This window comes from Canis lupus, chromosome 26 (assembly GCF_048164855.1).
Source record: "Canis lupus baileyi chromosome 26, mCanLup2.hap1, whole genome shotgun sequence".
Lineage (NCBI taxonomy): Eukaryota > Metazoa > Chordata > Mammalia > Carnivora > Canidae > Canis > Canis lupus.
Genome location: NC_132863.1, coordinates 8,729,320 through 8,741,657, shown reverse-complemented (window position 1 = coordinate 8,741,657; position 12,338 = coordinate 8,729,320). Strand labels below are relative to the sequence as shown.

General features: G+C 42.3%; 1 protein-coding gene and 1 long non-coding RNA gene across 17 annotated transcripts in view; one reads left to right on the top strand and one right to left on the bottom strand.

The window, feature by feature from the left end:
* Positions 1-12,338, top strand: part of LOC140618045 (uncharacterized) — a 29,228-nt gene that overhangs the window by 8,916 nt on the left and 7,974 nt on the right. For 4 of the 5 annotated variants that reach the window (XR_012018198.1, XR_012018196.1, XR_012018195.1 and 1 more), the window contains exons 5-6: positions 7,802-7,963; positions 11,495-12,323. This is a non-coding gene — a long non-coding RNA (uncharacterized lncRNA). Of the gene's footprint in view, positions 1-391; positions 560-7,801; positions 7,964-11,494; positions 12,324-12,338 lie in introns of all 5 variants that reach the window. The other variant, XR_012018199.1, reaches the window with a different exon arrangement.
* Positions 7,156-12,338, bottom strand: part of KIF16B (kinesin family member 16B) — a 315,045-nt gene continuing 309,862 nt past the window's right edge. For 2 of the 12 annotated variants that reach the window (XR_012018188.1, XR_012018181.1), the window contains 3 exons: positions 10,178-10,255; positions 7,901-9,895; positions 7,156-7,679 (listed from right to left, as the gene is read on the bottom strand). Coding sequence is in view for 1 of the 12 variants with exons in the window: in XM_072800003.1 (XP_072656104.1) it covers positions 7,647-7,679; positions 10,178-10,255 (111 nt within the window). In the remaining 11 variants the exon portion in view is untranslated. Of the gene's footprint in view, positions 7,680-7,900; positions 9,896-10,177; positions 10,256-11,581; positions 11,672-12,185; positions 12,289-12,338 lie in introns of those variants that run through there. The other 10 variants (XR_012018185.1, XR_012018183.1, XR_012018182.1 and 7 more) reach the window with 10 other exon arrangements.

The following is a 12,338-nucleotide window of genomic DNA, read 5'->3' as shown; positions in this document are numbered from 1 at the left end:
AGAGGGACACAAGGCTTGTACTAAATCAGTTCAAGGACAGGAAAAAGAACAGTTGTTCAAAAGTGAGCCCCAGGGGTGAGCAAAAGTGTATTCCTGAAAGTGTGTCAAGGGGAAATCAATTTCTAAGAAGAGGTAGGAAATTAAGGGGAAGTCTTTTTAAAAATGCAATCACAGAACTCATGTAATTTTTTAAGGCTTCTTTTTAAAGGAGAATCACAAAGAAATCCAGAAAATTAGGTATAAAGAAGGGTAGGTGTTCTAAAACAAAGAACAATGAGATAAACATGGTGGGACACAGTTTCTAAGAGGAAAAGACAAGAGAAATAGAGACATAAGAATCTTTCACTTGCCCTCCATTTTTACCTGCTTTTTTTTTTTTTTTTTTTAACAGGAAATATTAACCGGGAGTTTGTAACTGAGCCAAAGAGGTCCATGGATACCTGTGATTAAATATAATATTGTGTACATTCTTTATCCATGGATCTCAGCAGACCCATAAAAGGGACCGTAATTCCCAAATTGTTTAAGAACCAAGGTCCCAGCCCAAATAATGACTCCAGTGAGTAAATAGTTGTAACAGAAAGAGAAGAAGTTTGGGAACTTCTTTTACTTCCTTTTTGAGTAGATTTCTTATTTTTATGGTTCCAAATTAGAAATATATATTCTGAAAAAAAAAAAAGAAATATATATTCTGTGAAAAGTTTCCATCCTTCCTCTGCCTACATCTAAGTTTCCTCCATATAACAAATAATGTGGCCAGCTTTTGTGCAGCTTCCCAACTGTATCCTCTATAAATTTGTGTGTATGGGTGTACACATGTGTGTATATATATGGTACATAATATGTATTGTATATATATTATATGAGCAAATATACATATAAGTACACAATCATATATATAGTATATGACCATGTATATGTACCAATAACATATATTACCATATATATTTATGTATTCATTTATGTATGCATGTTTTCCCCCAGAATAGTGTACTAGACACTTTTCTCCTTTTTCCCCACTTAATATATCCCTATCTGGGCATAAAAATCTTTCTCACTATTGCTTAAAGCTATTCATGAACATACCATAATTTAACCAGTCCCTCAATGATAACCTCTTGGTTATATAAAGATACTTTACAATTATGGCAACTGCAATAAATAAGTTTGACTGCACGTAAATTTGTACCCGTAAAACCATCTGTAAGGTAAGTTCCTATAAACTGATTAGCTGGGCAAAATGAGAAGTGCATTTGCAATTCATTCTTTTGAATATGTACTAATTTTTATTAGCTCTAAATGAAGGTGCCTATATTCCCACACTCAATAGAGTGTATTAATATCTCTTTATCTTTTTTAGGGTAATATTTGGAAAAATATCTCAATCAAATTTTATTCACATTTCTCTTATTTTAGGAAAGTAGACTTTTTCATCTAAGTTCTATTTATATTTACTTTTCCGTGAACCATCTATGTACTTTTCCCATTTTTCTATTGATTTGTAGATCTTTATATATTGAGGTAATTATCCATTTAACAGGTACATCAGAATGAGGTTTAAGTAACTGTCAGAATGTATGACCGAAGAAGAAAAGAAGAGAAGAAGAAGAAGAAGAAGAAGAAGAAGAAGAAGAAGAAGAAAGAAGAAAGAAGAAAGAAGAAAGAAGAAAGAAGAAAGAAGAAGGAGGAGGAGGAGGAGGGGAGGAGGAGGAGGGGAGGAGGAGGAGGAGGAGGAGGAGGAGAAGAAGAAGAAGAAGAAGAAGAAGAAGAAGAAGAAGAAGAAGAAGAAAGAAGAAAGAAGAAAGAAGAAAGAAGAAGGAGGAGGAGGAGGAGGAGAGGAGGAGGAGGAGGAGGAGGAGAAGGAGAAGAGGAGGAGGAGGAGGAGGAGAAGGAGAAGGAGAAGGAGAAGAAGAAGAAGAAGAAGAAGAAGAAGAAGGAGAAGAAGAAGAAGAGCTCACAGAAGTTTAGGCCTCATGGCCTCTAGTGGAGGGTGCCGCTGTCTTGTTTGGATATCTGCCTCTGAATTTTTAATTTTTTAATTTAAAAAGGTATGTTTTACACAGAGGAAATCATTAAAGCTGTATGAAGGAAAGAAGAAGAAAGAAGCAGCAGCAGCAGCAGCAGCAGCATTATGTAAAATGTCCCAAGAGGAGTAGAAACATACAACAACAAAATACAGAAAGAATTAGAAGGAATCAGGATAACTAGGCTAAAAGGGATAAAAGACAAAGGATTCCTGAGAGTTAAAAATCAACTTAGAAGGGAGATATGGAGATATGCTATAGAATAAGGCCTAAGTGATGTGTTAGTTAAGATAGGTTAAATACAAGCAACATATATACCTCAAAATGCAGCAAATAAAGTATAGTAGCAATTCATTTCTTTCTAAAGTGTAATAGCAATTCACTTATTCACTGGGGCAAGTGGCTCTCCTCACTATGATGATTCAAGGATATGCATTTACCCCCCAGGGTCTTGTCCTACTTTGTATCCATTTGTTGAAAAGCAAGTATGAAGCAGGCGCACCCACCTCTTAAAAGCATTGGCCTTGAAATGGTTCACATCACCTCCAGTTACATTCCGTTGGTTGGAAGTACTCACAAGTCCATGATGAGCTGGGCCAGTAGCCACTTCCCAGCTCCAGCTGGGTTACTATGGAGGTGGGGAACAAAGGTTTGTGGACAGCTAGCCATCTTCACTACAACTAATAAGAGAGACACAGGGATAGATCTGTACTCAGCACTCTAAGAAGTAAAGGACAAAAGGTGTTCATAGTCAGCAGAAGCCCTTGCCTGGCCTAGCATACCAAGATGTAGGTGGTCTGATGCTCACGCCTGCCCTGCTGCTGAGAGCAAGGACTGAGCTGCCTTCTGTGTTCCCTGTGATCTTCTCTGTGTCTAGAAAAGTGCCTGGTACATTGCAGATGCTCCATAAATATCTTTTGAATAAACAATTTTACAGCAAACAGAAACAAGCTGAGGCCAGAGGGTGGGGAGGTACACTATCGAAGAGCTGTCTTGCCAGGGAGGGTCAGAAGACAGCTCACGGAAGCTCAGACCTCAAGTCCTTCCTGCATCTTGGCCCTGGATTTTTTTTTTTTTTTTTAAAGCAGGAATCCCATGACTCTGGGGTCTTCTTGCTTGACTTGGAGGACTTCTTAGCATCTGAGCCTGACTTCGTATTTCCAAAGAAACTCAAAGTGATTTCTTAGCAACCTTTCAAACTCCTACTAAGGTCTTCTTTCTAAAAGTCTTGGGTTGTAGTATGTAAAAAAAAAAAAACATAATTTTGAGTATTTTGTTACTACCTTCCATGCCTTCAGCTCCTCCTCCTAAATTCCAGTTCCTCTTCCCATTCCTAACCTGCAAAGAATGCAAGCCTCAAACATAGCATGCAGTTAGGTAGTTGTCATTCCTATTTTTTCCCTACAAATATGTACTTTGGTCCCATTAAATAGCATAACAAACCGGGAGACTTTTGAAGCAGCAGTCAGGTTAACTGGATCTGTTCATCAGTATTTCAGTCTCAGGACCCACCACTGTGGACTCAGCTTTACAGCCTTAGCAGCCACTCTGCTAACTGTACGCATGGTCCCTGGCATGATGCTGCGCTCCAAAGCTATGGCCTCCAGTGGAGGGTGCTGCTGTCTTGTTTGGATATCTGCCTCTGAATTTTTAATTTTTTAATTTAAAATGGTATGTTTTACACAGAGGAAATCATTAAAGCTGCATGAAGGAAAACAAAATAAGCCTGGGCATAGCTTCTAGTGGCAGAATTGATGTATGTGGTAATTATGTTAGGGTTTCTGCAGGGGGAGGAATAAATGGAGACATAATCTGGGCTTCTGCTCCATTCTCTCCTGACTTAGGACAGGTAAAGCTGGAGGATCACTAAGCATTGATGCTGACCAGATGGGCCCCATGGGATTGGGTCAGCAAAAAGTGCAAAGAGAGCAGTGGGCATCTTGAAGCATATATTATGTCCAGAGTGTATTGGGTTTCTGTATATATCATCATACTTAACCACTGCAGCAAACCCAGGAGGCCCTCTCTCCATGTCATAGTCCAGAAAGTGAATTTACCTGGTATGAACAGCTCTACAAATATGGATGCAGAACAGATCCACAGTCTCTTCTCAAAATGCCTTCAAATCAGCTGAATTTAGAATGTTTCAGATTTGGAAAAGGAAGCATGAGGCAATGACCCTAGATTATGTGACGACCCATTAGGGACTGAGGGGAAGCCCCATCATCATTAACAGCAATATTTCTGCAGCAAAACAGGGATATTCTCACTGGGAGGGCTCAGTAAAGATCATAAATAACCTCATGCACTTCTGGTCAAGATTTGCCACCTAATGAGACTCTATCAATTTGAAGAGGAAAAAAAACCTTTCTTATTTCAGAGCATTCTTGGAATCATAAATTTAAAATTATAGACCTTGATTTCTTTCCTGTGTCATTTCCTTCCTTCCTTCCTTCCTTCCTTCCTTCCTTCCTTCCTTCCTTCCTTCCTTCCTTCCTTCCTTCCCTCCTCCCTCCCTCCCTCCCTCCCTTCCTTCCTTCCTTCCTTCCTTCCTTCCTTCCTTCCTTCCTTCCTTTCTCCTTCCCTCTCTTCTTTCTGTCCATCCACCATTTAGACACTAGTGTGGGTCCAGTGAGATAAAAAAGTCTTATTTCTACCAACAATCACCTCTTCTTCCACCCCAAACAGCAACAAACAAAAAGATTCCATAATTCCATGATCAAATGATGTGAAGAAATTGTTTTTTAAAGATTTTATTTTTAAAATAAAAATCTCTATGTTCAGCATGGGACTCAAACTCACAACTCAGAGATCAAGAGTTGCATATTCCACCGACTGAGCCAGTCAGATGCCCCATGATTTCAGGAAATTTTGGACAAAAATACCTCTTTACTGCATCAATTATAGGGAATCTCAGTATTATAAAATGCCTTAGAATTTCCTCAAAAGGAGATATAGTGTGGATTTGAACCATAAACAACCACGGTGGGCTTTTAAAGACCGTGCTCCTCTCCTCAATGATCCATGGTGTGAGTGCCCTGTGCACCTGGTGCTTCATTGTATCTTCTCCATCTCCAGAACAGCATGGCTTGTGTATTAGCTTGGGTAACCTTAGCCGAGGCTTCTAATGATCCTGAACTTTGTCCAGAAAGATCCCAGACTATAGGGATCTTTGAGTGCTAATACTATATTTTATATATATAAAACATTTTTATATATAATAAATATATATAATATATATATTCCTGGCTTTTGACAATGTATTTTATATATATATATATGTGTATATATATATATATATATATAATAAAGTAGAGGTTTATTTTATGAAGGGAGAACCCGATTTTCTCTATTTTTTATATTTTATGCATCACAAATAATTCAAAGATTTTTAAAAATAGTATGTCACATTTCTATAAGCAATTTATCATCAGATTTAGGGGACAAGATGTTCTGATATGGATTCTAGTAGAAAGTACACATTATTTCAATGCTTTGATACACTTAAATCTTTTTTAAATCATACATTTAAATAAACAATACTGGAGCTTATTATCAATTGTGGGGGCCTCCATTTTTGGAATTATATGCAAAGAATACAGACACATGTACACTCACATGCAGTTTAGGGAAACTTCATGATGTAGCTAAAGCAAATTATCAAAGTGTGAAAAGCAGAATGCTTTCTTAATTTGCTTTTTAAAATTTAGAAATGGCTATAAAAAATAAAATATAGCCCACCATAAAATTTCTGAAAATGGAAAAGAGATTAGAGAAAAAAATGAGATATCTGTTAAATCCACTATCATATATATATATGATATATATTTGAGATATATATATATATATATATATATGCTTGGTTATAATTAAGTATAATATATACTTATGCATACTTACATACAATATATACTTATATATAATATATAGTTATATATCATACTTAATTATATACTTAGTTATATATACTTAATTATAACATAATGTATATATGTATACGTTTGATAAAAATAGGGTTTCCTATTGTTATTTATTATTAATTAATATATTATCTTTTGCTATTAATTAATATATTAATGAATTAATGTACAGGATGGATATTATATAATAGCTGATATTAATATTCTATTAATAATCCTATATTTTAAGAATGTGACCATACTCAGAAGCTACCACTAATTGAGCTTCTACTATAAGTTAAATTTATACATACTATAAATTTCCATCTGCACATTCCATCACTTAGCTATTCCCACTCTCCCATAACCTGTTTTTTTTTCACTTAACATGGTACTTATATTTTTATGTAAATAAATGGAGACTGCATTCTCATATTTAATAGCTGCATTGCATTTTACTGTAATAGAGGCACCCTTATTAATTTAGCTATTCCTTTATGGGCATTATTCCATTTCATCAAAATCATATCAGTGTTTTTGTTGTTTAAGTACTACCATAAGTGTTCATGTATTTTTGTGCAATTGTCTGATTATTTTTATAGAATTCTAAACATATATGTCACTATGTAACAAACCATCCTAAAATGCAAAAATACCTTAAAAGGGCAACTATGTATCACTTCTCACCATTGTGGGGGTTGGCCGGGCTTAGCTGGGCAGTTCTTCTGCTCTGTGAGGTGCTGGCTGGGCTCGCTGATCCAGCTGCAGTCATGGGGTCAGCCAGAGCCTCTCTCTCCATGTGGTCTCTCCAGTTGTGTAGCCAGCCATCCTCACGCGGTGGCTCAGAGGGCCAAGACGGCAAAAATGGAAACTGCCAAACCTCTGCAGGCCTAGTCTCTGACATTGTAATGCTTCACTTATGCAGCATTGTGTTGGTCACAGCAAGACTCCACGTGAGCCCAGATAACTGATGGAAGAATGGGAGCTCAGATTGCTAGAGGGTGTGTGGGACAGGAAGGGAGGAGCTGCTCTGGCCATCTTTGCAAACAGTCTACAGAGAAGTCTGAGCACAGGAAAATCATAAAGGCTTTTGACAAATACTGACCCATAGAGAGACTCATCAGTAACACCCCTACAGTAGAGAGTCAGAAATCAGTTTCTCCATTTATTACAGTACCAGGATCTCTCTAAACTTTTATCAGCCTGAGGTGTCGCAAATGATAGCCCAGGGATGACTTTACTTGAATTTTTAATTTCTAGTAAAGCTGAACATCTGTTGCTATGTTCCATAGCCACGTTAATTTCTTTTGTGGATGTTAATTGTATGTTCACATTCTTTGCCATGTAAAAATCAAAGAGTTTTAAAAAGACACTTAAGAAAACAGATTGTGAGCCTATTTTCATCATTTTGAAAGAGTGCTTTTCATGTGTTATCAATTCTTTGTCATGTATGTTGAAAACTATTTTTCCATGTTATGTTTTGCATTCTTTATGATGCGAACACCATTTGCACCCTTTCATACCCACATCACTCCCAGGTTCAGTCCCAGCGAGCCTAGATTCTTCTGGGTACCCCATCTTCTCAGGCACGTCCTCAGGGTGAGTTCCTGGGCTGACCGTCTAGTTTGTGGAGCATCTAGAATGCTGGTTTAGGCAGCTCACTCAGGGGAATGTGCTGGGTGACATATCTCACTGTGGGCTGCATTCCAAAAGTTTCTACTAATCATGTTGGAGAGTTTCGTAGTTCATACTGGATCTGGGAAGAGGAACAGCCAGTTTAGGACATCTGAGTTATCACAGCAAACCAAGATCTCTCATTATCCCATGGGAACCAAATTTAGCTTGTTGCTTAGTCACTGTTCTTCTCTGTGTTTGTAGGGCAGTGCCTGGACACCACCAGCTTCCCCTCCCCAGCATCAGAGCCCAGCCCTGGCACCTCAGAAGAATGTCATTCAACAGCTGGCAGAGAAGTCATACCTCTTAGCACTTTCCAATTTGGAGCAGGTTGAGCAGTAGCTTGACAGGCCTGGAAACTGCATGGTGAGCCAGGCTTCTGTGGTGGGTGTTTGGTGGTGAGGTTATAGCCTCAAGTTAGCAATCAAATGCTACCCTAGGTATTCTGTGAAAGTATTTTGCTGCTGTGATTAAAAAGCCGAATGAGTTGACTTTAAGTAAGGGCGGTGTCTTGGATAATCTGGATGGAGACTGACTGAACCCATTGGAAGGCCTTAAACCCAGGACAGATTTTGGGAGAGAGACAGAGAGGGAGGGAACTCCATCTGTGGGTGATAGTTTCTGCCCATGTTCATGGAAGCCCGTACTTGTGGTCTTCCCTCCATTAACGCTGCTCTAGGGACCTCAGATTTGCTGAGCCAGCCTATGATGGTGTAAATGTCCTCTTTGGGAGATGATCTTAGCTCCCCAAACCCACCCTAGTCACCAGGATGCTTCAGCTGGTCCTGTACCTGCAGAATCCATGGGCCTGGTTTATGATTCTGTCCCTGGATGGGGCAGCAGAGAGAAAGCCTAGAAGGGCAAAGAAGCAGGTCTTGAGGCTTGGCCAAACATAAGCCTGCTGAGGACTGGAAGAAAAGAGGAGGAAGGACTGGTGGGCTAACTTGGGTGTTTGATGGTGGCGCATATACCTGAGGTGGTTGAGGGTCCTAGCTGAACTGGAGCCGAGGGGCTACCTTGTGCTAAGGCACTCCGGCACATACCTCTGTTTCGTTGTTTGTAAACCTAAGCCAGCTCTGCCTGAGGGCCCACTCAAACTGCTGGCTGAGAATCCCTACCCAGGCTCCTGGCAAACCTTCCCCCTCCAAAATCTGATTTCACGCTCTGGTGTGCCATGACAGTCCTCCAGGTTGGGCCGTCTGGCTGCAGTTGGCCACTTCTAGACTTCCTAGAAACCGGAGTGTCTCCCTCTTCCGTGTCCCGCAGACATACACGATTATCTGTTGCAAATGGAATGTCTCTGAGCCTCTGGTTATAAACATTCCCTTCACTATTCATTCTGGCTTTTTACTAGAACAAGAAACAGCAACATATTTAGGAGCTTGGAAGCAACACCAACTCTAGGGCTTGGGGTAGCCCTTCCAATCTGTTCATGCTGAAGCAAGGGAGGTCAACCAACCCGAAACTTGACTTTCCTTTTCCTCCCAAATACTGAAAGGTGCAGGGATTTCAGCCAGAACACAATCTTAGAAGGCAGTGATTTTTTTCTGCAGCTCTGTTTTCAATGACATTGGACGTCCATCCATTCAATCTGTAGATCCCACAGGGGCGGATGACCACCCTGTCTGCCTCTCCCTACAGAGTCTTCCCCAGACAAAGCCCCCCAATTTTTCTTACTTCTTCCCCTTTGTTTCCTCCAGTCTTTTTCCGAGCAATAGCCTGAGAAATATTCTTAGAACATTAGTCATTAAGACCCTTAGCCCCCGACTCCAAACATACACACCAACTCGGTGTCATTACCATGGGATATGCCAGGTGCCAAAGCAGGGGAACCAGCAGTGAGCAGAGGAACGTGGTTTTTTTCTTTCCAGAACTCATCACTTAGGTGGACATCGGTCATGGAAATTGAAGGCTACCAGACAGTTGTTACCGGGCTTGTATTTGCCACGGAGTCCTGGAGTCTAACCCCTCACTGGGCACTTTTGCAACTCAGCCCTAGAGGGATGAGTGGTTACCCCACACCCCACCCAGCCTCACCACTGCGGGTACCTGCTGGCCCCCAACACAGCGACCAGATTCTCATCTTCCTGTCCTGAGCTTATGATGCTTCGTGTTCCTGGGGAGCCCTGCAGTCACTTTCCTGGTGGATTCTGATGCCCTGCCTCAGGAGCCTTCCTGGAGACTTGGAGGGCTGGGAAGAAGCTCCTCTGGATCCATTTTCCTGTAGGAGCCATGCTGATGGGCCCCTGGTCTTTCAGCTGGGAGACTGTGGAAACCCTCAGACCCGTGAGGGTGGGCCTACGAGGGAGCCAGAGGGTGGAGAAACAGGAGAGGGAAGGAGAGAAAAGAAAGTGTGATGGGGGAGCGGGGTAGAGAGGGGAGAGGGCTCTGGAGCTGAGTTGCTGGGTGACCCCCCATCCCTGTTATTTATTTCACAACTGTTACCAAGCACCTGCTGAGAGCCACTGAAATGGTTTCTGCCATCTGCAGGCTGACAGGTGACAGGGAGGAGACAGATTTGCAAACAAACCCATGTCCCCCTCCCAGTCGGGCCGGGGGCGCCCCCTCCCCAAGGCTCACCAACTGGATTTTGGATGCTGAAGCTTTTTTGTTTTCGTTTTCAATTTCTCTCCCATAGGACTCTGTTGACTCTGATACCTAGGAAGGAGAAACAGGTCTGCTATACAGTAGAGTCAGACAGTCAACACACGTGACTAAATCAATTACTGGAAAAAAAATGGAATATTCTACATACAGTAAAGCCCTTGGCAACATACAGTCCTATGAATCTTGCAGATGCCTACACTTGTATAACCATCCCCACACTCAAGGTCGAGAATGGCCCCTCGCCCTAAAACATTCCCACCTGCTGCCCCTTTGTGGGAACTTCCCCCGACCCCCTTCACCGCCCCCCCACCCCGCCCACCCCCCATGTCGGGCAAGCACTGAGGTTTCCTTTGCATGTAGTTCCGCCTTCACAAGATGGTCATATAAAGGGAGTCTACCGGGAATTATATTAAGGAGTTGTTATTAATTTATTGCTTGACCCAGTTCTACAATAGGTGTTTCCTGCTGCTTTTTGCTATGTTTTCTTTGATCCCTTCTGCATCAGAGGATGATGTAACAGCACATTTAGAGAGAATAGAAAACAGGCTTTCCTGGGTGTCACAACCTGTTACTGGAAACGCCACACTGTCAGGGGCAGAGCTTCTTGCCTCAGGGCATATCCTGGGAGACAGAGCTCCCCGACCTGCCCAGCACCAGCCCTGAGGCCCCTCGTCCTTGGTGGTGCCGGTCCAGCTCAGCATGACCCATCCCCCTCCCTCTCCCCCTGCGACCCCAAGCAGGGGCATAGCTCTCTCCCCCCATCCCTCCCATGGATCCCCAGTTGCTGCTTCCCCCGCCTGCCCCCAGGTCTTCGGGAGAACCCAGGGGTCTATGCCTGTAAGAGGCTTATGCTTCAAGGTAGGTCTGTCTCTGCCTTCAACCATTTCTCAGGATGGCAGGGGTTCCAGGAAACAGCAATTCCCTCAAGCTTCAAAAGATGCATTGCTCTGCACAACCCACTGACACTTGGGCACACAGTGTCACATCAGGCCATTCTGTGTGTGCTCTCTCAGTCCTTCTGAGACATCTCTGGCAGCCCTCAGAGAGGACAAAAAAGCAAACTCAAACCAGTCCTTTCTGAACTAGAGATTTTTGTTATAAGGCAGTGGAGAAGGAAGCTCAACCTAAGTGCTTGAATGAATTTTCTGCATTACCTGTATTTTGCCGTTCCCCCTTTACCATGTGGATGGATGATGGCTAATTCTAGAGATTGCTTAAAATATGTCTTATCTATTCAGACTTCCCCTTTTGAAAAAACCTCACTTTTACTGAATTTCCTTGAATTCGCAGGTCTGGCTTTGGCTTGTCTCCACTGATAAGCCCTGTGACAGCGTATTTCTCAGATGGTGGGGGCTGTTACAGCTCACGCTTCTGTACCTGGACAGGATGAAGCTTTCTTTGTGATCAGATGTACTCTCAGCCACTTGTCATCCTCCACACCCGTGAGCCGATCGCCTGTCACTGATACTGGGAATTTTAATGAAAATAAATGAAGTTCTTTGAGTTCCCTGGACAGCATCCATTTTAAGAGGAAGACAAATACCAGCCCGGCCACTGTGGGCTGACTGGAGGGGTAGATGGGGAAGCAAGCAACTATTAAATGTCCATTTTGCTTCTTGAAGATTTCATTCTGATAATTGGAGAAGTTTGTGCCCCAGAGCCAGGAGGCATGTTCTGTGTCAGCCGCGTGACTGACTTGTGCTCCTCAACTCTTTGGGCAGGTCTCTTCTAGAACTCCTTTCCTGCATCACCGCCTCATACCCAAAGCGTCCCCTCCCCTTTGATCTACCTCCTGGGGTGGGTGAGCAGGAAAGCTCAAATGGGAAGGCAAGGCCTGGATTCCACGCTTGGCAGAGCCAGCCCGCAGCGGGGAGAAGCACTCACGCAGAAAGGCCAACCACAGCCCGGGAGAAACGACAATGGAGACGACGCCTCCAACACCTTTGCTATGGGATGTTAAATGTTTTCAGGAAATACCTACTCCTGAGTTCAACAGCTCACAGCAGCCAGGAAAACAGCCGTTTCAGGGCTTTTGAAGGTCAACGTCATGGCCCGGTACCAGGAACGGTATGGCAATCTTGCTTCTCGTGGGGATAAACACAGACGAGTGATTTTTCAGGTGAGTAGCGCCCCA